The sequence below is a fragment of the Ricinus communis genome, chromosome 8 (assembly GCF_019578655.1).
Source record: "Ricinus communis isolate WT05 ecotype wild-type chromosome 8, ASM1957865v1, whole genome shotgun sequence".
NCBI lineage: Eukaryota > Viridiplantae > Streptophyta > Magnoliopsida > Malpighiales > Euphorbiaceae > Ricinus > Ricinus communis.
In genome coordinates this window covers 12,323,479-12,345,534 of record NC_063263.1, presented here as the reverse complement: position 1 = coordinate 12,345,534, position 22,056 = coordinate 12,323,479, and the positions used below count along the sequence as shown (strand labels likewise).

Genomic DNA, 22,056 nt, shown 5'->3' with positions numbered 1-22,056 from the left:
GGTAAATGCTATTTGGCAACATAAAGTGCTAGGGACACAGTCTTTTTTACCTTTCTTTACTTGTAAATAATTTTTTAGGTAAGGAAAATATTATGGCTTTAGGATTTTATACTGTGGCAATAGGCTTACCCTTTATTCAAATTAAAAAAAAAATAGAAAATAAGAAAAATGTTAAACTTGGAGGGCTCAATAGCAAAAAAATAGTAAAGTTGAAGGGCTAAAAAGTTTAAGCATTGCCTTTGTTTACCTTGCTTTGAAAATCCGTTGACAATTAACTAGAATAAACTGCCAGAATGTGCAACTGCCAGTCCTAAACTTATAATTAACTTTTATTTCAGTACTAATAATTACGTACACACCTCAAATCACATTACCATTTTAACAAAGGAAAATTCAGGATGAGTATCTTTTGTTAATTATCTGTAATAATTATATGCATTAGCTGGTGAAGTTCACAGTACCAAGAGAAAGAGGAAATGAAAACGAAAGGATATTGTATCCAACTACACAAAAGAAGACGTAATACAATGGTGTCATTCAGTTTCAATCTCATCTTCACTGTCGTTAAGGTGTTCCTTTAAAGACTGGCTCTGGATTTGCCACCTTTCTCTATCCCATGCCTCGTCCACTTCCGGCAATACATAGTCGTCCGGTCTTAAAGACAGTTGGAAATCTGGGAGGTCAGGCAATGCTTGCAGAGCCCTGCAACATATTATCATTATAGGATTTTCATTCTAAATTTCTAAGTTCATGATTGTGGAAAAAAGAGATGAAGTAGAAAAGCTGCGCTTACTTCTCTTCTTCTAAGAGGTAACCATACATCTGAGATTTCCTTGCTACAACTTCAGGAATTTTCTGATGCAACTGCTTCATGGCACCCCATGGTGGAGGAGATCTTTCCAGAAAAAAAAAAAGTTTCAACAAATTAGTATACACGTAAACTTTACGATATGACAATCGAATCAATTCTGCATGTCCTGCTTAACAAAATAATGTTGATAAGTTAATGCAAACCTGGTAACAGGAGCTGCAAGGCAAAAGCTTAAGCAGGCCTTCTTGCTCTCTTGCAGAAGTCCTTCTGCAGCAAGGAAACAACACACAGCACTAATGTGACAGGCGGGTTCATTCCCCTTGTCAAGGATCAGGCCATGGTAGTAGTAAGCCGCTGCCTAATTATACCATATGGAACCAGAATTAAGTGCTGCAAAATTTAGAAATTGCAGCAATTTGAGTTTTATATTTGAGATTGATGGATGAACCTTTGATTCGAGAAACTTCCACTTAATGAACAAGAGACGCTTCTTTCCATTTTCATTATTCATGTCACATCCTGACAGGCAATGATAAGCCTGCCAAAGAATACAGGAAGGACATTAAACAATGAGAAACAGAACATTATTGTATAACGTTAGGAGTTCAAGTTCAAATCTCAATTGCGAGGAATTCAAATTTGCATACCTGACTGAAGTAGATCAGCTGCTCACATGCCAACCTCCTCTTTACAGATAAAGTAGCTTTCTGACTTTCAACAGCTAAACCAAGCTGAATTTCAGTTCCCTGCATTTTTTTCAGAACATCAGTTTCCTACTCTAAAACGAGGGTTAAAGAGTACAGAAGGTCAGTAAGATTCTCCATTTTCCTGGAATTTTGCTTTCTAGGGTATCAGTATATTCCCAATTGACATATCAGTATCACTGAAGTCGTGGAGTAAAAAATACCTGGCCTAGTGCTTGAATGGATATAGCCTCCAGTACACCATCTTGCAAATCTTTTGAAAATCTTTTTCTAGGAAACACAGTCAGCAACAAAGGTTAACATCGATGATCAAATTGCCAAGAAAAAACCCTGAAATTAAAGCTCTTTACATACTTCATATCTGGTGGAATGCGAACCAGTACTTCCCGTACACATAATTCCAAGTACCCTGCTGCCTTAAGCAGTAAATCAACAGCATCTCTCTTACAATCTGAGGCATGTAAGTGTACAGTCATGATCAACCAAGAGTTCATCAAACTAAGCCTTTTTAGTCATCTCCATAAAAGAATTCAAGGTGAGACACTTAATAGCGTCAAGGGTAAGAATAAACCTGAAGATAAAGTTCTTATCCCAGAACCAGAACGATCCTGGGGGATCATCGATGAGTTGGCCTCTGATAAAGTCAGGATTGCCATCATATGAACAACAGAAAGTAATTCAAACCAGGAGTTTGCCACAGAACTTTCCTGCTCAGTCACATTTCAGTTCCAATTACCAAGCAGTTTGGGATAATTTAAAGGTATTGCAGTAGTAACAAAAATAAAATCACTTTTGACAGTCTTACATGCTGTCCATCTTCTAAATTTTTCCACTTGAATTCTATAGAATCTTCAAGACCATTCTCTACAAGATACACACACAATCCATTATAGATAAAGCCAGATAAACATCTTATAATATGAATTCGTAAACCTATTCTTTACCTTTCTTAGTGAGTCCAATAAGAAGAGACAAATACTCCTCCAATGCTCGCCTTAATTCGGTTATAGCAGACCCATCTGCAATAACCAAAATCAGCATAGATTTATACATAGAATCATCGAGCTAACAGAACAAAGAAAGAAAGAAAAAGAACCAATGAACATTAAGGATTATGAGGCCAGACCAGTGTCCTCTGCCACCAAAGTAATCTGATTGCGAAGGCAGGCCAATCTATCAACAAGATCTTGAGGAATTAGCCCTTTAAGGGCTCTTTGGAGATCAGATTGTGCTGGTACTCGCATTGAAGGATAATACACTACTACCTCTGGTATACACGCCTTCTTCTTCCTCCTCCCAACCGCATATATAGAAGCAGTGCACCCCATTCTTTTTTACAGCAATTCCTCTCCAACTTAACATCCTACACAATATATATCAAGTAAACTCTCTACTCATCAGTTTCATTCTAAAGATAACAGTTGAACTAATACAGTGATCAGTGACAACATATAGCTGTAGAAGATAAAAAGCATTAAAGAGAACGGAAACTAGAGAAAAACATTTCAAATAAAATAATGGGAGATAATAGGAGCATTAATGGGGAGGTTAGAATGAGTTAAATAGTGAAAAGGATTAGAAGCCATTAAACTTGCTGCAATTAAAGAACAACAGAAAGAAGATTCATGGTTTTTAATAAACAGTTTTAATATTATATAAGCAAAGAACTGACAAGACTTACAGGAAGCAGCAGAGAAAAGAGAGGAGAAGTGAGATAGAAAATGAAGCTTCCAGGATTGCATATTTTACAAAGTAGTGAAATATTTCAATATCAGAAAGAGAGAAGAATCTGAGAACAGGAAGCTCAGTGACCGAGACATGGCTCACATGGAGTAGTAGTAGAAGTCTCTGCGTAGTTAAAGGAGGTCTTCTTTGAAAAATTTCCCCAAACCATTTCTTTAATCCAAGTTAGATTTCTTATAATGATGGGTTAGTTAAAGTTTAGCATTAACCTCAAACGCTAATTAAGAAATAACTAATGCATTGTTTTGGCACTATTTTATTATTCCTTGTGGTTTTGATTTTAGAAAGTAGCACATGGCTGTGGTATGTGGATTCAAGGAAATGAGATTGCTCTTAGATGGCAAAAATTAGATAGAGATATAAACTAATCATTGCTTAGAATGTCATTAATTACAATACTTATAAGGAAAAATGGGTCTATACTTATTCATGTTTTAAGTCATTGCATGCAAAAATGTGTTAAGGAAACAAAATTATTTTCGAAACCTAATCTAGCAGCTTAAATTCTTGGACCGAATGATTTTATTTTTAACCAGTAACTGCTCAATTTAACGCAAATTCAATTGTTGAACAAGATCTTCATTCTTGATTAGGGGAAAAATAGAATATTCACATCAAGATTCAAAGCTTGACATGTACTCAGAAATATTATTTATAGATTTAACCTCGAGATAGGCGCAAATGATCTTAAAGAAAGCCATTGCTCCTCTCTTGCAGCTAAAGAAACATTTCAAGTAAAAAGGCAAAACATATTCCGGTTGACAACCGGTCAACCCCATTACTCACCACAGCTAAACCATTTTGTGTTCAATCAGCTGAACCCTTTCACTCTCATCTTGGAAATACAGTGAATGTTGATTCTGAGATGGACTGCATGCAACCTCAGGTTTGTGGTCCACTCACTGATAAGTCAAAACCAAAGCACTTCCACAGTCATGGGTGTGAACTGCATGTGCCATTTCACTGATTCTCATCACCAAACCTAAACAGATACCTGACTTCAACAGATGAAATTTTCTTGGTTTCTATTGATTCAAAAACATCTGCATATGCAAAAGCATCAAAATTCAAAACAATAATTCAAGAATACTACTCAGCGTGGTTGTTGATCTACTTTTTCATACTTCGGGAATTTCTTAACGAGAAGTTAACGGGTGGGAACTAAACTCGTAAACTTTATTCACGACTGGAATACTAGTAAATGGCACGTGTAAATAATAAAATTTTCTTTTATTTTTATTTATATTGTATTGGTTAAATTCATAGAATTTATTTATAAAATTTAAAATTTAGGTAGCATGAATGAAGTGAAATTAATTTAAAATTTTATATAATTTGTAAATTCAAACTAAATTCTTGTAAAATAAATAAAATTTTTAAATGAATTTTATATTAATTTCTTAATTTATTATATAATATTAAAATATCTTTCAATTATATTATTTTTATTTTATTTTTTATAATATTTTTCTAAAATAAAATATTATTTTTTTTGTAAATTTCAACTAAACATATAGAATATTTTATTAAGGTGAAGGTACAATAAGTTAAAATTCTTTGAATGAAATACGACTTAAAAAATTCAAATTCGGGAGCACATTGATAATAATAAAGTTATATTTTTATTACTTTTCTTACTGCTACTAGTTAAAAAGAGTCAAATAATATTTAAATTGACGAGAGGCAATGGTTGTCCATGGATCTGCCACCAATCACGCAAAGCTTGTAATAAATTTTGCCAGCCTACTGCCTGCATTATAGTACCAAGAAAATAATAATATGAATTTACCAGCTTCCTGGATGCGCAAGACAGCCTGGTTCATGGCAATCAGTTCAGTATTCATGTTCTTCCATTACTCCAATTCAGACAATTATACCACTTGAACTGTCATCTATTCTGGGATTTGGAAACATTTTGGACAAGAGAGTAACCCCACTTCCTCCCTGCTAATTAATTGATAATTCGAGTGTGAAATCTAAATCGTGATGACAGCTTGAATAAACTACTGCTATGGGAATTAATCATACTATACAGTTGGACAAGGTCTGGCCATCTTGAACTTTCATATAAAGGTAAATCTGTAAAAATGGACAAGTCGGAATTGATGAGATCATTATGCCATAGATAATGGGTTCCTCGCCTGTTGCTTGCTGTTCGACTATTATAAAGGAAACAAATTAGAATAGATAAACATGAAAAGGTTATTAGCCTAACTTTAGGGACTATAAAAGTCATTTTTTATTTTACTAGGATATTAAACCTAATCCTTTAATTGTGATCTGTGTGCACGTGTAGATGCAGGATCAGGATTATGTATGGATGTTTTAAGAAACCAGTCTCCAACTAGATTAGGTGCATGTGCCTCTCTAAGAATGACACTCAACTTCCATTTGAATTAAAGTTCACTCACTTGGGTAGGTGATAATACATCTATTCTTTCTCCATCCTGCATTTACACTGCAAAATCTGGAAGATAAGTGTGAAAGATGCATTCTAGTCAAATCCCTAAGGTCAAACTTTTATGGAGATTTCTCTGTTTTTTGTATCACGATTTGGTGTATGAATCTATATATTGCAAATATTACAGCATTTTTAGCAGTTTAAGTCCAACTATCTTGAAATTAGATGCCAACATGGAATAAAATAATTAAAAGAACTAGTTGAGTTGGATTATGAAATAAAAAGACATTAGCACTCCTAATTCTTCATCTAAAGAAATAGAGATTTAGGATTTTTGACTCATTTTCCTTCTTCTATTTCTTCATCTAATTTCCATTTTCTTCCTTGTTGAATTTAACGGTTATGAGAATCAAATGCATTATGAGAATCTCACAGGTATATCATAATCGAACTAGAAAATTGATATCATGCGAGCGAGATTTATGTGCGATGGATTGGTGGACCAATTAGTGATAGAGCAAAACAAATAATATCTGATTCATTTGAGGAGGATAAAAAATTGCAGATGCTGATGGGTAGAGAAATAGAAGAAGGGGAAAATGAGTAGGCATAGGCAATTTTGTGGATATTGGGTGTTATTTAAAATGGTGGTAGTAGTGGTAGCTACAGTAATGATATGATAGTGATACTAGAGAGGGATTTTGGCTGGTGGGGTAACCATCGGAGGTGTAGAAGTTAGGGTTACCTTATGCTTTCTTAATTGGATTTTGGTTAAAGTTTTCCTTGTTCGGAATGCTATTTCGAATGTAATGAGGGACAAACAAGTATCTTATGCTAAATCTCACTCTTATGTTGTTGATGTTTATGTCATCTGTATTGTACATAACATGTTTGATAGCATGGAAGAAAGAAAATTTCTTGCAAAAAATTAACAATTAGGGCAAAAGCGAATATCAAAAAACAAACCAAATTGCTATAAAAAAACCAAAAAAAAAAAAAACTACATTTGCATCATTATTATATGAATTTTAAATATATCAATGTCAGTATTAATCAGTTAAAAGTATTTGGATATTCGTAATGTAAATTTATAAACACTAAATTATAATAAAAATCAAATCTTTAAAAAATAGCACCGCGAGAGTAATTATTCCATTCAATCAATAACCCCATTGATTGGAATTTTTCGTTTTCTCTTTTTTCTTTTTTTCTTGTTTTCCATTCTTCTTTAATATCCCACAAGCTAGGGAAGTATAGGGAGCTTTTTACTTACTACTCAGTGATCACCAATGCTCGCTCTTCTTGCGAATTTTGCAATCTAAGCCGTCCATCGCAATGGGCCCACACGAGCTCACCAAAAATGGACAACTCAGATTGCATAGTTGTTGTAAGAGGAGCAACCTCCTTAGAAAATCCATATAACGCTAAAGCTTTCACATAGTTTAGCTTTTCTTCTATAATGTAATATGGATGACAGAATGAGCTAACCTACCATTGTAGGTACAATTTAATGAATTGTCCCTGTAAATACGGTCTGTGAGCTTTCTCCTCCTATGCCGGTGACTTAATAAGTAGTTTTGTTAGCACCACCTCCTTTAGGCTGTCCATAGAATTCATGAAACATTGGAACCATGAAACCAAATGCCATCATACTGATACTTGTTTCTTAATACAGAAACTAGATACATTATATATGTACGTAATCCAAGGAAATTAATCCTCGGTTAACATAACATGTTCTGTTGCCAAGAGCTAAAACCTATATACACAGTGAGTAGGGGAAACTTAATATCATATGATGATGATCAACAATTTTCACTTGCCTTCACAAAGCGGCCTTTCACTCGCTCCCTCGTATCAGCTCTAGCCTTCCTTGATTCATACCGGATGTGCTTATCATATCTGTTAATAATAGTTATTATTACATCATTCAAATGTAAACATGAAGTTGCTAAATTTGTATTTTGTAATGCTAAAGAAACTAAGATAAATACATATAAACATTAAAGAATTCGGCAGTGAGAAGGTGTTATACCTTCGAGTTTTTTTCTTCTCCATGTAGCGTAACATTGCATTGCCTCTGTTCTGCGCAAACAGTTCCACATCGGCCTTTGATGTCTCCATATCATCAGTTCCAACCCAAGCTAGATGAGACTTCTCCACCACCTCAACATGTCTGGGGCTATTGTTTGATTTGGCCTCAGCTAGTAGGGAGTCTGACGATTGTTCTACTAGTAAAGTGTCTTTCCCTCCTCCTGTTTCCATTGTGCTCTGTGACACTTGTTGTTTGGAGCAACTCTGCAATCGATAAGGATATGATTAGTACAAGAAGGATAATAATCTAAAATACATGAGTATATTATTGCCGATATAACAAATAGACATTATCACGGGAAACCTTAGCTCCTCAGTTACTGCTCAAACAGAATCTATCTTGATTTTCAACAAGTAGAAAAAGAAATTGATAACAAGGAAGACATTCACATATATAGCCTTGCAAGTGGATCATTATTTCCCTCATCTTCAAGGAAACAGGAAGTAAACATCATTATATCCATGAAGAATGAAGCTCCATCCCTCAATTTTCAAGGAGGCAGAAAGTTGCCTTCAAGGCCTTCTCTATATTCCATTCCTCTCTTCATGATTCACAAGTATGTGTTCCTCATTATATATAGTGAAAGGACTTTAATTCTTTCCCAAGCAGTTCCAGAATAGTTTGGATGTTATTACCGTTCTAAGGCAGTATGACATGCAATGACTGAGTTTAGCAGCAACAGAATGGCTTACATTTCTTGGCAGCATATCCTCATTTGGTGTAGAGCAGCTCATGGAATGCACATCATCCAACACTTTTATTATATTGAAGGCAGAATCTTTACTTATGCGATGATTGTTAAATGTGAAACCAGGATCAGTTGCATCATAATTTGCCTCCTCCTCACCAGGTTCTGCACAATCTCTTGTTTTTCCAAGATCAAGATCCCATACCTAAAAAGACCGAAAAGAACATCAACAGCAGTTCAAATTTTCTATTGAAAAAGATAAATCCATGTATGTGCTTATTGATTGAACCTAGTAATTTTAATTCTCACATCCAGTTATTGAATTTTACGTGCAAGGACAGCATTCAAAGTAGGGAATGAGGAGTTGGTGCCAGATACACATGCATGAAGAAGAGGTGTTATAAAGTTGAGAACTAATTGTAGATGGTATTAAGATGCCACTGAGCTATTAGCCCTATGTTCAAGTGCTTATAGCGTATGAGATTGGGATTTAAACCCCAAACCCTTTGTCCCTATTTGAAGATTTATGACGTACCAAGAAAAGGGAACTGATATTATAAGCAATTAAGCATATTTAACCGGCAAATCAAAAAGCTTTTGGTGGGTGAATTTTCAGGCATTCATCAAATCCTAGTCCATACTTGCCCCATAAAAGCCTCCCAGCTGAATCATTTACAGTTCCATATCGTCTACATACAGATTTGCATTATTGCAAATACCAATTGACAATAAACTTCCACGAGGACGTGAATGACACCTACTAGGCAGTTAAGCCAGGTAAAAGAAAGAAAAAAAAATCTCTTTCTTAATGGCCTTATTTGGAAGCAGTCATATGCAAGAGTACAGTCAAATTAAACTCTTCTTTAAAATAATGCCTATCTTTGCATGGTTTTGTTTCATCCAAAATGCCTTGTCTTTTTAGGTTGAAAGAACTGAAATCTAGCAGTTGCGGGTGTAGCTTTCCAAACATGAAATTTAACTAAATATACTTTAATTGAACAAAATCGTTGCATCTTTAGACTGTCCAAAGTCCAATACACTCTCAGTATGAATCCAAAATGCAACTTGAACCAGATTTATCTAACGGAACTAGTGGTTAAATTTACAAGTACTAATATAACTAACAGAAAGGAGGTAAAAATGAAACTTATCCCATGTAGAATTGATTGCCAAACAAAAGACTGCAAAATCAAGAAATTTTTTGGTATAAACCTGTGCAGCCTGATATGTAGGATTACAGTCCCACAAAAGAACTCCATCAGCAGCACCGTCACTTTCTCTCACATCTTCAAGATTTGGCAACATAAGCATAGAAGCAAATGGCCTTTCTTGGTGATGAAACTCTTCCTCATTTCCGTTCTCCATTTGAAGATTCACCAAATTCCCTTGCTGCCCACATCTACTTGGCGGTGTCTCAGGCCTCAGTTCTTCTCCATCTCCATCTCCATTCACTTTCACTCTCTCCCTCTTACCCAACTCTAATAATTGCTTATACATTTCTTGTCTACAATTTCTAGAGGAATTCCCACTTGGAACCAGCAAGTCTTGCATATTATCCATTTCTTGATCGTACAAATCAGACCCAGAATCTGAACTAGCAAAAAGCTTTGTCTTTTTCAAATCAAACCCTAGAATCTCACCAAGCTCAACTGCATTAGGACAGCCCATGAACCCATTAATATGAGCTCGTTTAAGAAGGGACAACGAAACAGAACAGTCAAAATCACAATCTTGACAAAGAACAAGATCATTGTTATTATTATCATTAATGACTGAGCACTGGACTGAAGCTGGTTCAGCACCACACTTGTCACAGTTAAGTGACCTGAAATGATTGAGAGACAAAGCATTTGCAGAATGAACTTGTTGGTCACAGAACAAACAAAGCTTAGCAGAGTCAGCTCTGCAATACAAAATAGCAGCTTCAGAGTTGCAAAAATCGCATAGTCGTACAAACAAACTGTTCCTTGGTGCAGAATCTGAATACTCCTCCATTATGCACAAACCCAAGAACAACAACAGCAAAATTCTTGAATTTGGAGAAGAAAATAAGAACTACAAGTTTGTAGGAAGTACGAACCAGCAGAAATGTTTAATATGAGGTGAAGATTTAAAAGAAAAAACTAACTAATTACAGCAAGGGAAGAGAGGACATGTGAGTCATGGAGGCAGAGCATGGGCAGAGAGATGATTGATCGTATTCGAAGACGTAAATGTAAATCAGAATCAGAAGAAGAAGAAGAAGAAGAAGAAAGAAAGAAAGAAAGAAAGAAAGGATATGATATAGGAGATAGGGGTTGGCAGGCTTGGGGATCCACATGTAATAAATGTTGACATGGATTCGTATTGAGCTGGCGATAAAGTGCACTTTCGGTCATTCACACTAGATATTTACCTTATTATGTCGTTGTCGTTTTTGACCTTATTTTGCTGGGTTGCTTACACCCACACTACGCTATAATACTATAAATCTAAATAATAATCAAAATATCTTTGATTTTTTTAAGGGTAAAATATCTTTGTTAATTATTAGTTATATTAAACACTAATTAAATATTATTTGACATTTTTATATTACAAATATCAATTACATTAGAATTGAAATTCTTACTATAATATTAATCGATATATTTCACTATTTATTTTTCTTACAGATTTTGATTTAATTTATTTCTATAAATAGTTTTACATTGCTATGGACATTTTAAACCGTTTTCTAAAAATATCTAGTTTACTTTTTTCAGTTAAAAATTTGGATTTCAAAAGCAGTTATAAAAATAATAAAAATATTGTTTTTTTCTTTTTCTTTTTCCTTAAGGAGACGGTGGCCCTAATAGGTTATAGAGCGAATAGGGTTGTAGGTTAGTTATGGGCCTTCAGGCTGCTGCCGAACTGTTGGTTCGATCCACATGTGGACAGGGGAGGACAAATATTAAAAATATTTATACTTTATTTATTAAATTTAAGGTGTTAATTTTTGTATTATATTAAAATATTAAAAATATATTTTTTTAATTTTTTTTGAAAATACGGATTTAATTGTATTTTGACAATTGAAAAACAATCAAACTATATTTTTTTTTTAAATTAAAATTATATTCTTAAAAAAATCACAATAAAAATAGTATTTTTGTTAATTTTAGATATTTTTTAAAAAATTGCTAGATAGAATTTAAAGCTTTGCTCACTACATTTGTGAATACTGCATTATGGGCCTAATATTTATGCAGACGAAGATTTTTTTAACTTTGGATATGTTTTTTTTTTTAACTCAATGAAAGATATTGATGATTATCAAAAGAAAGAACGTCAATAAATAAAGAAGGGGGGACACGGTACTCTATGGACCAGACAAAGAAGCAGCTGCCTTTGTCAATATATAGGCAACTTGATTCGCTAATCTACTAACATGAGAGATTTTACAATTATCAATCTCTGACAAAAGAGTCTTATAGTCTTGAATAACTATGCATAAAGGCGATAAATAAAAGGAGGAATGGTTCACAGCTTCCATAATACTTGAGCAATTGGTTTCCACTTTTACAAAAATATTATAGTCTTGACCTTTTAATCCAATTGAGAACTTCTTTGAGGCTGATACCTTCAGCAAGTCGAGGTTGAATATCGAGATGGATCGGCCTAGGAACGTAGGCAAACAAGAAGGTTCCTACCTAATCACGAATCACCTAACCCGAGCCTCTATAGCCAGTCTGTTGAAAAATAGTTGCATCGACATTGCACTTAAGCTACCTAATAGGAAGCCGAGTCTAAGATGTACTAGATCAAGCTTAGGGCACACCATTTCCTTATTATGGATGAATCTGGCTTAGGACCATTGATGAATAAAGATCAAAGCCCCTTCAACAATATGACTAGGGGACTTGCGTTGATCCTTCCAAATAAGAGCATTCTTACTAGCTCACAAATTCCAAACGATTGCAAGCACCACAATACGATCCTTCTTAGAGCATTTGAATAGTAAATCTGAAAGGCAAGCACATAAAGAGAAGCTGACATACCTTGAATAGCCGACTAGCGAGCAAGACCAACAATCTCTAGCAATCGGACAGTCAACAAATAAGTGAAGGCTTGTTTCCTTACTACCTTGACAAAATGGGCAGATATTCACCACATTCACTCGCTTGTTGTATAGATCGGAGAGAGTTGGAATACTATGCATATATGCTTTCCAAACCACTACTTTCACTTTTGGATGAGCTTTAATTGCTTGAAACATCTTTCAAAACCCTTCCCCTAACTCTTGGACAATAGGTTGAGTCTGAATTAGACAATGATAACCACTATGAACAGAGTAGCTACCCTTTGGATCCGAGACTAGAACCAAATGTCTTCTATACTCCTGTGACTTAGTGGGATATTAAGGATTAAGTCAGCCTCAACAGGATCAAAGAGGTCCCTAATAAGATCTTCATCTGAATAAATCTGATTTGGTTCTATAAGAGAATTGGCAGTAGCTTTATCCGCCTTCGAGGCTAAATTATACATGACATAGAACTCATTCTCCCTCGGTAGCCAAAGGGCTTTTAAGTTTGGCTATGTTATGATTATCATTTTATTTATTTATTTTTGGCTAAATGCCTATTTATGCCTTGAACTTTGGTCATTTGGTCAGTATAATATTTGAATTTTTGAGTTAATTTAACAAATCCGAAGTTAATTTTTTGTGATATTTTAACACTTTTTATTATTTGTTTTTATTCAATACGTACACATTATTGCACAAATGTATTTATATAATACCAAAAGATAATGTTCACATATAAGTTTAATTAAAAGTTAAAAGATTTTAAATATTAAAAGAAAGAGAAATTCAAATGTCTGTTAAATTAAATTAAAAGTTAAAATATTAAGTTGTAATTAATAGAAATTTAAAACATAAAAATACATTTAACTTTTTTATTTTAAGCTGGCCGAATCGAATTATATAAATTTATTTTATTATAAAAAATTATTGATGTCAATAGTATGTTTTTTAACTATACATTATGTACACACGCATAATATATTTATAAAAATATGAATAGGAAAATGATAGCCACATTTGTCGAAGAATTACTATAAAGCCTCTAATGATTATTGAATATGATGAAATTGTTTTAGTAATTCATTAATTAGTATAATAATTATGTTTTCATCATTAATATTAAAATTAAAATCAATGTACTTCTTGAGAATCAATAATTGTATATGACAATGATAATAACTAGAAATTAATTTATATAAAATATAATTATTTGTTAGATAAGAATATATTTAAAAATAATAAAATCTGAACAATGCTTGAGTAGAGAATAGCATATATTATTTTTATTCATCTGATGTAACAAATTGAGGAAAAAAAAGATTATAAATAAAAAAACCATTATACTAAACAAATCCAAAACCTTGAAAAGAAGGTATAGGCAAAGTAAGAACATTCGGAAATTCAAACTTTAGTAGGTTTATGAAATGTCAAAAATATTTATTAAAGAATTTCTCTAATTATTTTTTAAATGTTTTTCTAACAGATAATATTTTTGTCATTAGCGCGACCATGCCAACCATGAGGCCATCATAAGGAAAAACACGACGCCGTATCGACATCATATCTTTCTTAGAGTGGCAAAATTAAAAGAAAAAGAAAAAAGAAAAAGAAAAATCTGTTATTTGACAGACACAATACAATTTCGTTTACGCACCCTAGTCGTTTATACTTGTAAGTCGTTGTTTTAGAAGCGCACCACCACCTCTCCTCGACTTGGTCGACAAATCTGAAGCGAAATCCACCAGCTCATCATATCAAAATGGCAAAAACGATAACCTGCCTACTACTGGTAGCTCTCTTCTTGATTTCATCAACGTCAGCTAGCTCTGATGTTCCTTTCATTGTCGCTCACAAAAAGGCCACTCTCAATCGCCTCAAATCTGGTGCGGAACGCGTCTCTGTCTCCATTGATATCTATAACCAAGGATCTTCGTGAGTTTCTTTTTTCTTTTATTTTTAATCAGATCTAAAGCTTATATCATCTGATTTTTATTTTTTCTTTATAGATCTGATTGAATTTCGTGTTTTTTTTTTTAAATGTTTCTTTATTATTTGTTATGCAATATAGAAATATTGAATTTGAATCCATTGCCTTGCGTTTTTGTGCTTTTCTTTTTATTGTAACCTGAATAATAATTCAGGATTTGTTTAGATCTGAGTAAGCTTGGAGGAAATGTTAGTCAAGCTGTTAGATTTTCAGGAATGAAATATATAAACTGATTATGTTTGGAGTAAGTTTTTATTTGATTCTTGCGAGGCAATCCTAAGGTTTTAGTCAACTGGAGTATGCAAAGAATTAAGGAGAAGAAAAATTAATGTAGGAGCCAATTGGCATTATGATAATTACTCAGCCGTTCATATGTAAGCTAAAACTTTTTACGTGTTTTTAGAGAGCCTTGGATTGATGCAAAATAAATTTAAAACAGATTTGGAGTTAACATAGGCTAAGGATGTCTTTCAGTGGATTAGTTTCGATTTGATTCCTAGAGATATTGCATGCTTAGGGAACAAAATTGAGGTAGAAGTTACCTGTTGCTCCGTGATGAGTATGTGAAGCATAGGAGTATCTGATGATGCTGCTTGTAGAGCTTCAAGCCCTTCAAAGATATAATAATAACACTAGTACTAGTACTAGATGATAAGAAAAGGGGAATTTGAAGATTGAGGAGTTAATTGCAAGAATCTTGTGGGATCTACCTGTACACTGCACTTTATTGCTGAGAAACTGAAATACACAGAGACTAGTGAGTTTATTATACACTGAATGGTTTAGATCATTGTAAAATTATTCAAAGGTCGCCATATTCAAATAAATTATTGTACAAGTTGACTTAATTCAGTATTTACAATTAACGCTCATTTTTTGAGAGGATGTTTATTATTAGTAGAAATGTTGTAACATTATGAAGTTTAACTGAGAATGAAAAGTTTTGCCTTTTGTGCTGGTAGTAAAGAGGCCCGTTCTATTTGCTTAAGCATCTCTTTGTTCTGATGGATTTCTCTTTACGATTAAAAGGTGTTTCACTTGCATAAAACTGACTCCCAATTTTATGCACCCAAGTTTGCTCTTCTTAACTATGGCAGTCTTTACAATTGAAAGTGAAATTATTTTTATTATTTCATTTGATGTGTCTATTTGAATGATTGTTCTGAGGAGCCAAATCAGTGCATCTAAGGATCATGGGGAAAGATGGCATCAAAAATCTACTAGGTTCAAACTTCAAAGTACTATTGTAGGCATGTTCAAAGTTTGGTCTGTCGAAAGAAAAATTGCATGCAGGACAGCTGTTATTTTATCAATGATCCATATTATGGCTAATTTTTTATGGCTGTTGCACATGAAGCTAGAGTATGCCATAAAGTACTCTGGTTAACAAGGTTGGTTCATGGCAGAAGATAAACTAAAGCTAATAGAACGTAATGATTAGCTTCTAATGAGCATGTCAGAACCTCTATGTCTTCTTCTAGTCTGCAGATCAGTGTTTGTATCTTTCAATCATGTAACTATGTAGAATATACTTCTATTGCATAGAATGGGATGGTGCTGACTGAATGATCCTGGTTGACTAGAAGCTAGATGAGATTTCTTTGAATCCCAGAAGGTGTAAAGTAGTGATCTTAGTAGATTACCAAAGTTGTATTTGCCTTTTTCGACCTCTATTTAATTTGTTGTATTTCCATTTAAATGTTCACTGCTGACAGCTAATGAGTTTATGTAGTCAAATAAATAAATTTGCCCGTGCTTTATGGAAAATAGTGTAGCGGCACCCTAAACTTTGTTTGAACCCCTCACACACTTCAATTATATTTCATAACATTTAAACACTTGCCCCTTTAAAGTGTTGTGTTTAAACTGACCTTGAGAATACAAGTTGAATCTGTGATGAATTCAAATAAACGCTTAGCGTGCCACCGCCCGAAATTTTTCCACTAAACATAGGGGTAAATTTTTGTATTCAGCCTATTCATATTATTTGTGTAAGGTGAGCATGTACTGTATTACACTTCTATGCAGTGTTTTTGTTTCTTTATTTATTTATTTATTTTTCTTTTTGTTAATATTGTTTAGGACTGCATATGATGTAAGTCTTCTTGATGATCACTGGCCTCAAGATATATTTGATGTCATCAGTGGCAACACTTCACAGTCATGGGAAAGACTTGATGTGTGAGTGTTAATTTTCAGCAATTCTGATTAGTTTTTCTGCTGCTGCTTATTTTTTTGGGTTGGTGTAATATTTTCAATGCTACATTTTACAGCGGTGGTATCCTGTCGCACACTTTTGAATTGGAGGGCAAAGTGAAAGGCCTGTTTTATGGTTCTCCAGCAGTCGTTACTTTCCGCATCCCAACCAAGGCAGCTCTACAGGTTTACATCCATGCAGTTATATATCTATATTTCTCTGTTATACTACTTTAGGTACTGAGTTTTTAATTTATAATTGTTGCTTATATAGGAGGCATTCTCAACTCCCATACTACCTCTAGATGTCCTTGCTGAGAGACCTCCAGAAAAGAAGTTTGAATGGGTAAGTTTCTCATTCAATTATCAAGTGCCATACATCTGCTAAGTGTGCTGGATTGGCCTTTTTTCCTGTTGGCTGATGCTTTTCTCTTTTTCTGTCTTGTTCTATGGAACTACCTTGTGCTTGGGCCAAATATTTGCAGGCTAAGGTATGAAATCTTCTTTTCATTCTCTCAGTTTTGATTTATGTCAGTTGTTAATAAGGAATCCTGGAACTCGGGCTGATCCAAAGTCTGATATAAAAGCAGAAAACTATCCAGACATCAAACTTTTATCACGATACATGAAGTGCTTTTCTTTGTTTCTCACGTGTTCTTATGTTTCATTTTTGTTGTTTGCAGAGGCTGTTGGCAAAATATGGATCTCTAATTTCTGTCATATCCATTGTGGTTTTGTTCGTTTACTTGGTTGCATCCCCCTCCAAGTCCAGTGCTGCAAAAGGAAGCAAGAAAAGGCGTTAGCTTAACGCAGTTGCTAGTTAAATGTTCCTTTTTTTTCCGCTCGAAGTCGCAACAGTTTTTTTTACTTTACATGGTAGTTGAAAGAGCAAGTGCAATACCGAATCAACGGATTCCTATTGCTTACGGTAAAGACTAAATTTTTGTCATATTTGGCTTTGTACATTTTTAGATTACCGACTGCTTTTGTCCATTTCTTTTGGTTTCAGTATTAGTCTCTGGCCTTGGACATCGTCGTCAAGTTTCATTTTGGATTATGTATGGCCTGATCTTCTACTGTTAAGAACAGGGAAAATCATTTTTCACGCTGCTGAAAGAAAGAAAAAATGCTTGATTTATAAGTTAATTACATGACCCGTTGAAAGAGTCGAGTGCTTTAGCATAAGCTCCATGATATTAAATTAAATAACAAAAGAAGGCGAAGTGTCTTCTTAAGCAAATGTCAAAAATTACAAGTTTTGACATAAAGTCACCATTTTATCCCGAATAAGTTCAAGAAAATTAAATGGGATTTAAGTAAAGACCGAGTCTTAATATGAAAACGTCAACGAGTGTCTATCTTACAAGCCAATAGTTTACACCTTTCCAATGAAAAATAAAAAGTAGTAACGACAGACGACAATAAATAAATGAAAGCAGTCGAATTTGCGCTTCTCCTCTATTCCTGAATTTTATTTTTTACAAACATGAAAACAATATGTATATATATATATATGCTATACAGTTTGAGACCCTCTTTATGTATGTCTACGAAAAGAAAATCATGCATTCAAATACTAATTAAGCTATGAATAGCTAATAACTTTCTTGTTAATAACTACAAAGCGCAAAAAAACCTTAATAAAAGCTCGTTTCTACGTAATTAACCAGCTAATGAATCTGACTTTAATTAGCATAACTTTACTTTATTCTCATAAACAATAATTATTTACAATTATTCCTCGCTCGAAAAAATGAATCAAACAAGTTTTCTTTTAAAAAAATATAATGTAAAAGTGATTTCTTTTATGCCGTATAAAGACTTGAATATCAACACCAATATTCTTTTCCACTCTGCTAAGAAAAGGCTTAAGTTAAGTAATCAGTACTTCTGGGGCACCTTTTAATGAAAAAGGCTTAAATTTAGTATAACACCTGTGCAACACTGGTCATTCAATCACAAAACACAAATCCATTTCTATGATATGACGACCATTCTTGAATTCCCACCACAAAAGTTATTCCCGCCGCCGTGGATTTTTAATAATCAGAGGTTCTTGTCTGGGCGTCTTATACACCCGTGGGTGTCATTTTTGTATACACAGTCGAAAGAATTCTATTGTAATAAATTGTCTGTGACAATTGTAATCTTGTTCTGGCTGATTTTACAAACTCAGTGTCCTGAAAAAGAAAAAAATCCTCATATTCTTTCTTTTTTCTTTGTACGTCGTATTCTTTTTGTTTATTTCTGTTTTTTTTTTTTTTCTTTTTGTGTTGCGTGTAGAAATAAATTCTTTCATCTTTCAGGTTAAATTAATCATTTAATATTGTACGTGATTTTAGCAAATTGAATTACTTTGTAGTTTGATCGATTTTAGCAAATTGAATTATTAGCATTCAAGAAAACGATGGCGTATTGCATGACTTTTTTTTTGTTTTTTTTGCCCAACACTAAAGTTTTTTCACACATGAGGCTTTGCTGCTTCACTTGCATGCCCCTGTGCAAATTGGGAATAATGGCAGTCAACGTTGCATTTATATACATATAATTGTTTGTCTTTATGCTAAATTCCTACCAACCTTCCAAGTTTTTCATTCAAATACCAAAAATTAGAAATAAAGAAAGAGTTTCATATCCAGAAAATGAATCTAATATCTTGCATATAAATTTGTTAATTACACTATATATCAATCTTTATTTGACCTTGATTAAATTACTCTTATAAAAGATAATAAAATGGTCTAATAATTCACTAAGAAAAGTAAGAAATAATGTTGTAGTACTGATTCAGCAAAAGAATAAGAAGAAAAAAAAAGAAAAGAAAAATGTTGAATGCCATTGACATTCATCTATATTCCCGTAATTTATTTCTAAAAATATTCCATGGAAGTTAAATAAAAATAGTATTTGATACTAAAATATTTAATTTTAAATTGTAGAATTAATAATATTAGAATCAAATTCAATTGTAGTTTAATAAAAGTAAAAATATAATTAAGATATTATGCATATTTATTTTTCATTAAGATCATAGTTTTGATGCCCAAAAGATGAAGGATATAGTGCCTAACAATAAGAGGGGAACAATTACTAAATATGACTTAAAGAATAGTAAAGTTAATAAGTTGTGCAAGCGCCTATTACTACTCTAATTATTTACACTTCTGGATACCATGAAGAACAATAATCCTTATATTTATATAAAAGAACTAAATGTTATCTTAAATATTTGAATATGGTAAACAATTGATGATTATTCAAAAATATGATTGTTATTTTCTTAAAAAAGCATAGATTATAATAAGCATGGTAATTATTGAGCTGCCTTATTATCTTTCCAAATAGGATATGTATTTTTATTTATATATGTTGAAATAATAATAATAATAATAATAATAATAATAATAATAATAATAATAATAATAATAATAAGAATTCTAACTTGGGATCATAGAGACTATTAAAAAAGTTTATGATATATTTGGAGAATTTATTTGTCTAATAAAATAAGGAATTACTTCAATCTATATATATATGTGGAAACCAAAAAATATTAATAATAAAAATAAATGGTGAGGTTTCAAAAAAAAAATTAGTAGAAATAATTACTATGGGAGCTTATTAATGCAATCAAATGATATTATTAAATCTTTCCTCTAAATTCAATTTAAAAAATAAAATTGATAAATATATATATTTATCAATTTTATTTATTTTAGTAAATAATAAATACAGATTTTTGTGGAAGAATGTATTATATGATTTTTGTTATAAAAAAATTAATATAGTTTTAAAAATAATAATAAATTTCTATTGTTTACTAACATACTTATAAAATTTAATTAAATATTAATATAAATAATTTTAATTTTAATATATAAATACATTAATAATTTTATAATTTTTATACTCAATATATAATTAATAAATCAATCAATAATATTTATTATATTAACTAAATCTTAAAATCTTCAAAAAATTTATTAAGAAAGATACTAAAAGTACTTTACATTATTATTATTTTTATAATATGACAAATTATTATATTATATTGAAAATTCTTTATTATCTATAATTAAAATTCTTTAATTACTAGCAAAACACTGTTTGGTATACCTAGCCCTTGCTTCGACCGATATTAACCGGCTTGAAACCTTTGATTTTTGGTCCTAGTTGGATATGAATTATTACTAGTCCGTTCATAGTACAACTAACTAACAGTTAACTGAATCTTGGTTAAATTTTAGCTTAAATCTAGTTTTGATTTTGATTTCAATTTAATTTGGTTCAATTAGATTGAAATCTAGAAAAGTTAAATTTTAAATATATATATATATATATATATATATATATATATATATATATATATATTTTCTTTTCTAAAACATTATAAACATATTAAATTTATTCTTTTGATTTAAATAGGCATGAACAACAATGTCTGCATATCAAATTTCTCGACTACTTTTAGGTTTAAAAACGAGAAGTTTGATATATAATCCGTATTAACTGAAATGTTGGCTCAAAAAATAAAAACTACAATATTTCTTTTTCTTTCCCTTGAATATCTGCATACCATATTAATACCTTGTTACAATAGCTACAAAAATGGCAAGTAATTTATAAGGAGAATCTTGTTTTAGACATAATTTACACACAGTAACTCAACTTTTGGTTGTCTAAATTTGACCTTATTTTTGTGGGTATATTATAACTTGTTCAATTTGATACTTCAATTAGTTACAACCGATAATTTTTGTCCTTGGATTCGATCCTGAAAACAGAAGAAAGAGGCAAAGAGAAATGGAGAAAATTGACAAAAATATTGATCAATGGCTGGTATGCTTTGAGGATCTATCTCTCTGCATTCCTTTTCAGTCGGCTTTGATGTTAGGGTTTCAGTTCATGCATTGACCACGCATGAATTCCCATCACAAACATTGCACAGGTTATTATCCTCTTTGCCATGGATTTTAGTAATTGGAGACCTTTTTTTAGTTCTCGATATATTCATAGGTGTTATTTCGTACTCTCTCCATTTTATATTAAAAGTTTCTCTTTTAAATACAAGAAAATCTTATTTAAGTAGTTTTTCTTATAATTAAATTTATTAAATTCTTGTTTAATCTAACGACAGTTAACATTGACAAAATTTGATTGTAATAAATCGCCCTCGGCAGTTGTAAGCTTCTTGTTTGCCGAGCTGAATCCTGCCTTGTTAAGGCTGATTTGACAAACTTATTAGCTTTAACAAAATCCTCATATTCTTTTTCTTTTTTGAATTGTTACTTTTTTCCGCTTTTTGCGTGCAGAAACAGACTCTTTCATCTTGTCATTATATATGAATAATCTGACAGTTAGTACCATATATATGTATATAATATTA

At 32.3% G+C, this 22,056-nt stretch overlaps 3 protein-coding genes across 6 annotated transcripts; 1 reads left to right on the top strand and 2 right to left on the bottom strand.

Moving 5' to 3' along the window:
• Window positions 1–311: 311 nt before the first annotated feature.
• LOC8285285 (BRO1 domain-containing protein BROX homolog) lies at window positions 312–4,568 on the bottom strand. 3 transcript variants are annotated; one of them, XM_048377687.1, is made up of 12 exons: window positions 4,045–4,568; window positions 2,642–2,878; window positions 2,460–2,534; window positions 2,321–2,379; window positions 2,087–2,222; window positions 1,870–1,966; window positions 1,719–1,785; window positions 1,459–1,557; window positions 1,260–1,349; window positions 1,015–1,169; window positions 794–895; window positions 312–702 (listed from the first exon to the last, which is right to left on the bottom strand). In XM_048377687.1, exons 2-12 carry the CDS (start codon window positions 2,841–2,843, stop codon window positions 534–536), a joined length of 1,251 nt encoding a protein of 416 aa, XP_048233644.1. In that variant the 5' UTR covers window positions 2,844–2,878; window positions 4,045–4,568; the 3' UTR covers window positions 312–533. The 3 variants fall into 3 exon arrangements, with proteins under 3 accessions (XP_048233644.1, XP_048233645.1, XP_002512875.1); XM_048377688.1 differs by lacking the exon at window positions 4,045–4,568 and adding an exon at window positions 3,343–3,468; XM_002512829.3 differs by lacking the exon at window positions 4,045–4,568 and adding an exon at window positions 3,197–3,336.
• Window positions 4,569–7,291: 2,723 nt separating this feature from the next.
• Window positions 7,292–10,748, bottom strand: LOC8285284 (zinc finger protein CONSTANS-LIKE 14). Its single transcript, XM_015715456.3, has 4 exons — window positions 9,655–10,748; window positions 8,447–8,647; window positions 7,695–7,957; window positions 7,292–7,561 (listed from the first exon to the last, which is right to left on the bottom strand). Exons 1-4 carry the CDS (start codon window positions 10,435–10,437, stop codon window positions 7,465–7,467), a joined length of 1,344 nt encoding a protein of 447 aa, XP_015570942.2. The 5' UTR covers window positions 10,438–10,748; the 3' UTR covers window positions 7,292–7,464.
• A 3,372-nt stretch (window positions 10,749–14,120) lies between these two features.
• On the top strand, window positions 14,121–17,816 carry LOC8285282 (translocon-associated protein subunit beta). 2 transcript variants are annotated; one of them, XR_001534798.3, is made up of 7 exons: window positions 14,121–14,419; window positions 16,557–16,655; window positions 16,748–16,856; window positions 16,945–17,016; window positions 17,156–17,161; window positions 17,354–17,598; window positions 17,680–17,816. XR_001534798.3 is itself a non-coding variant. In XM_015715457.3 (6 exons), the coding sequence occupies exons 1-6, from the start codon at window positions 14,247–14,249 to the stop codon at window positions 17,471–17,473; spliced, it is 579 nt and encodes a 192-aa protein (XP_015570943.1). In that variant the 5' UTR covers window positions 14,121–14,246; the 3' UTR covers window positions 17,474–17,816. The 2 variants fall into 2 exon arrangements, 1 of the variants encoding a protein (XP_015570943.1); XM_015715457.3 differs by having other exon boundaries at window positions 17,354–17,816.
• Window positions 17,817–22,056: the final 4,240 nt, after the last annotated feature.

Coding starts and splice junctions, on each gene's coding strand:
- LOC8285284 (XM_015715456.3), bottom strand. CDS start 10,437: ATGGAGGAGTATTCAGATTCTGCACCAAGGAACAGTTTGTTTGTACGA. Junction 7,958..8,446: donor AGGATATGCTGCCAAGAAAT/GTAAGCCATTCT, acceptor TATCGATTGCAG/AGTTGCTCCAAACAACAAGT. Junction 7,562..7,694: donor GAGAAGAAAAAAACTCGAAG/GTATAACACCTT, acceptor TATTATTAACAG/ATATGATAAGCACATCCGGT.
- LOC8285285 (XM_048377687.1), bottom strand. CDS start 2,843: ATGGGGTGCACTGCTTCTATATATGCGGTTGGGAGGAGGAAGAAGAAG. Junction 896..1,014: donor CTTGCAGCTCCTGTTACCAG/GTTTGCATTAAC, acceptor TTTTCTGGAAAG/ATCTCCTCCACCATGGGGTG. Junction 703..793: donor TACCTCTTAGAAGAAGAGAA/GTAAGCGCAGCT, acceptor AATATGTTGCAG/GGCTCTGCAAGCATTGCCTG.
- LOC8285282 (XM_015715457.3), top strand. CDS start 14,247: ATGGCAAAAACGATAACCTGCCTACTACTGGTAGCTCTCTTCTTGATT. Junction 16,656..16,747: donor TCATGGGAAAGACTTGATGT/GTGAGTGTTAAT, acceptor TACATTTTACAG/CGGTGGTATCCTGTCGCACA. Junction 16,857..16,944: donor CAACCAAGGCAGCTCTACAG/GTTTACATCCAT, acceptor TTGCTTATATAG/GAGGCATTCTCAACTCCCAT.